Genomic DNA, 2,688 nt, shown 5'->3' with positions numbered 1-2,688 from the left:
GGCTTTGATCTCAGCATCTTTTTCATCAAACCAATCCCGATGGCATCGGGTGATAAAGCCAATTGATTCCATGCACGCCTTGTGGATGGTCTCCTTTAGAGCTTGCCAATCCTCCTCAACACAAGTGTTATCATTTTACATCCTAAGATTGATGAGTTTTTTGCTGAGATACATTTGGAGGATGCTGCAGTGTCTAGGGGACTAGAAGGCTCAGGGGCGTGAAACTATGACACTGCTCCTACTTTCAGTAGCCTTAATTATATGAATTCTACGGTTCTCCCACTGTGCCACAAACAGCTACACTGACTCCACTGGTCCCAGCTACACAAAGGATAATAGCTTGTTACATAACTACATACAGCCTATAAGTATATCAGGAGTGTACATCAGGGCTTGGGGGAGCATTTATTCACCAAAGTCCCCTAGGGCAGGACAAGAAACAATGAGCACAAGGTGAGTGAAGATTGCTTCAGACCAGACATAAGGAAAAACGTCTTTACAAGTCAAGGGCCGAGGATTTGGAATAGGCTCCCCCAAGAGGCGGTAAAATCACCCCCGGCGATCTTCAAAAACCATCTTGACGCCCACCTTGCTGGGGTCATCTGACTCGAGCAGTCTTCCTTGCCCAAGTGCAGGAGGGCTGGACCCAATGATCTGTAAGGTCCCTTCCAGCCCCTAACATCTATGGAACTAGAAGTGAAGGTGTACAGGAATAGTGAATGCCCCAGCATTGCTCTGACGCTGCAGGCAGCACAGTCTGGTGGGGGATGGGATTCCCAGTCATTAGACAAGAGACCAGGAGCCCTATCCCAAGGAGCTCAGGCTCAGTCTTATGATCCAGCATTGCTCTGCATTCTTCACCCAACGATTATGAGCCCCGTACAGTGGGGGCTCTGCAGGACCAGTGGTAGGGGTGATGGTAGTGATCACACCGAGCTGTGAGGACTCATGAAAAAGGCTGTAAAGACTGCACTGAACTGACTGCTGGCCTGACTGTAGAGATGCTTGCCTGGAGCAACTGGGGAGCCTTGTGGGGTTCCTAACTGGCAGCAATAGAGATGATTTCATGGAGCTGAACCAGGCAGCTGCATGTCAGTCATAACTTGGTCTGAACATCTCTGGATTGGAGCAAACAGGTTAAAGACAGCCAGCCCCTGACAACCGCCAAGGATATGTGAGGGTGATATAATACAGACAGGTCTGAGCCAGCTCTAAAGTAGGTAGCTCATATACCAGTAGCAGTCCAGGTGCAGCAGTCAAACCACTCAAGTATCCACCCTGCTTCCTCTGCAAATTTTGCAGCCTGCCTTGAGCTTCGTGCTACAGTGGCTAAACTCCTAGCACTATCCAGGTTAGCTCAGGTATGTCCCACAGTGCAATCTTATCAATGACTGCAATGTAGACATAGCGTGAGTAACTGGCATTGAGGGTGGGCTTCTGGCTGGTGTGAACTGTGGTTTAAGAGTTCCTCCCCTCAGCAAGCCAAGCAATTACCTCAGGGTGACAAATATACTAGGTTTAACTCATTTTAGCGTATGTAAACCTATATGTGGCACTCCTGATTTCTTTGTTTGCTTGGGTTTTCTTCCCCTCTTCCTTCCAAGAAAAGGTGTTTGTGGCTCCATGTTTCAAAGAACTTTGAATACATGCAAGTGGAGAACCACAGCCTAAAAAGGGAGCTAAGGAATTGTATTTTAATTTGCCAGAATCAGAAGTCGGAGTCTAGGGGCTGGCTTAGGATATGCTTTCACATATATTTTAGAAAATGACCCAGAGGCAGATTGAACCAGCCCTTGCTGCTGCCACTGGCACAAGCAGGAGGGTTACAAACAGACACGGCAGGATCAGGGCACATGATGGCAGGGGTGTGGGGCACTGAAAGCAGCTTTCTAACTCCCTGCTATGGAACAAGTCACTCACCTATGTGTCTGTAGACTGCAGGTGTTGCTCCTTGCCAGAGTTTTAGCAAGCCTTCCTCTTGAACAATCCCTGCTGCAGTACGCAGCATGCCACGGTAAGGCGCAGCTTCATGACGATGCGTGGCAGCTTCACCTTGGATCTGCAGGCGAGTTTTTGTGAGGTCCAGGGGAAAGGTCACTAATGGGAGACAACGTGGAATAAAAATGAGCAAGGCCCTGCCCTACAAAACAAAAAGTTGCAGGTCGGCAGCACGTGCTTGGGGCACCACACTGTTAGCAGGTACAGCCCTCCCTCTGGGAGAGCTCTGCTGACAGAAACAGAGGCAGGAGACATCATCTCCCAAGGGGATATAAGTTGCCTTTTGGGTCTATTTTGTTTTTCCTTAGACCTGCAGTCACGGTGTCTTTTCATCAAGTAGTAAAAATAAATCCGACACCCTTCATCTCATCCCATGGTATTCCCCTTCAAAACCCAGTTCTTTTCTTCCACCCCCTTTCTGAAAGAGTGAAGTTTGTTTCATGAAGCACCCAGATTCTGCGAGACTGGTCTGTATTAATCCGACTTTGGTTTCTCTCACTCTTATACACTGTGGGCTGTCTTGGACGGCCACAGCCGACTCGAGTTACGTTAGAAATTGGTTGTACGTTAGGGCGGGCTGGTGAATGGAGAGGCAGACACAACTTATTGGTTGTAAAAACTTTACTCACGCCGCTTGCAATCACGACGCAGGTGGTCCGGTTGTCGGAACAACCACACGAGTTGTTCCAG

The 2,688-nt window shown here is 48.6% G+C and overlaps 1 protein-coding gene across 2 annotated transcripts in view; it reads right to left on the bottom strand.

Annotated features, from left to right (window-relative positions):
• The window catches only part of SLC25A27 (solute carrier family 25 member 27), a 31,961-nt gene that overhangs the window by 22,114 nt on the left and 7,159 nt on the right, over positions 1-2,688 (bottom strand). For both annotated transcript variants that reach the window (XM_006028218.3, XM_025209591.1), the window contains exon 2: positions 1,921-2,097. In XM_006028218.3, the coding sequence (XP_006028280.1) occupies positions 1,921-2,097 (177 nt within the window). The remainder of the gene's footprint in view (positions 1-1,920; positions 2,098-2,688) is intronic.

The sequence above is a fragment of the Alligator sinensis genome, unplaced genomic scaffold, assembly GCF_000455745.1.
Source record: "Alligator sinensis unplaced genomic scaffold, ASM45574v1 scaffold1156_1, whole genome shotgun sequence".
Classification (NCBI taxonomy): domain Eukaryota; kingdom Metazoa; phylum Chordata; order Crocodylia; family Alligatoridae; genus Alligator; species Alligator sinensis.
Note: the sequence above shows the minus strand (reverse complement) of the source record. Positions and strands in the feature narration are given on the sequence as shown.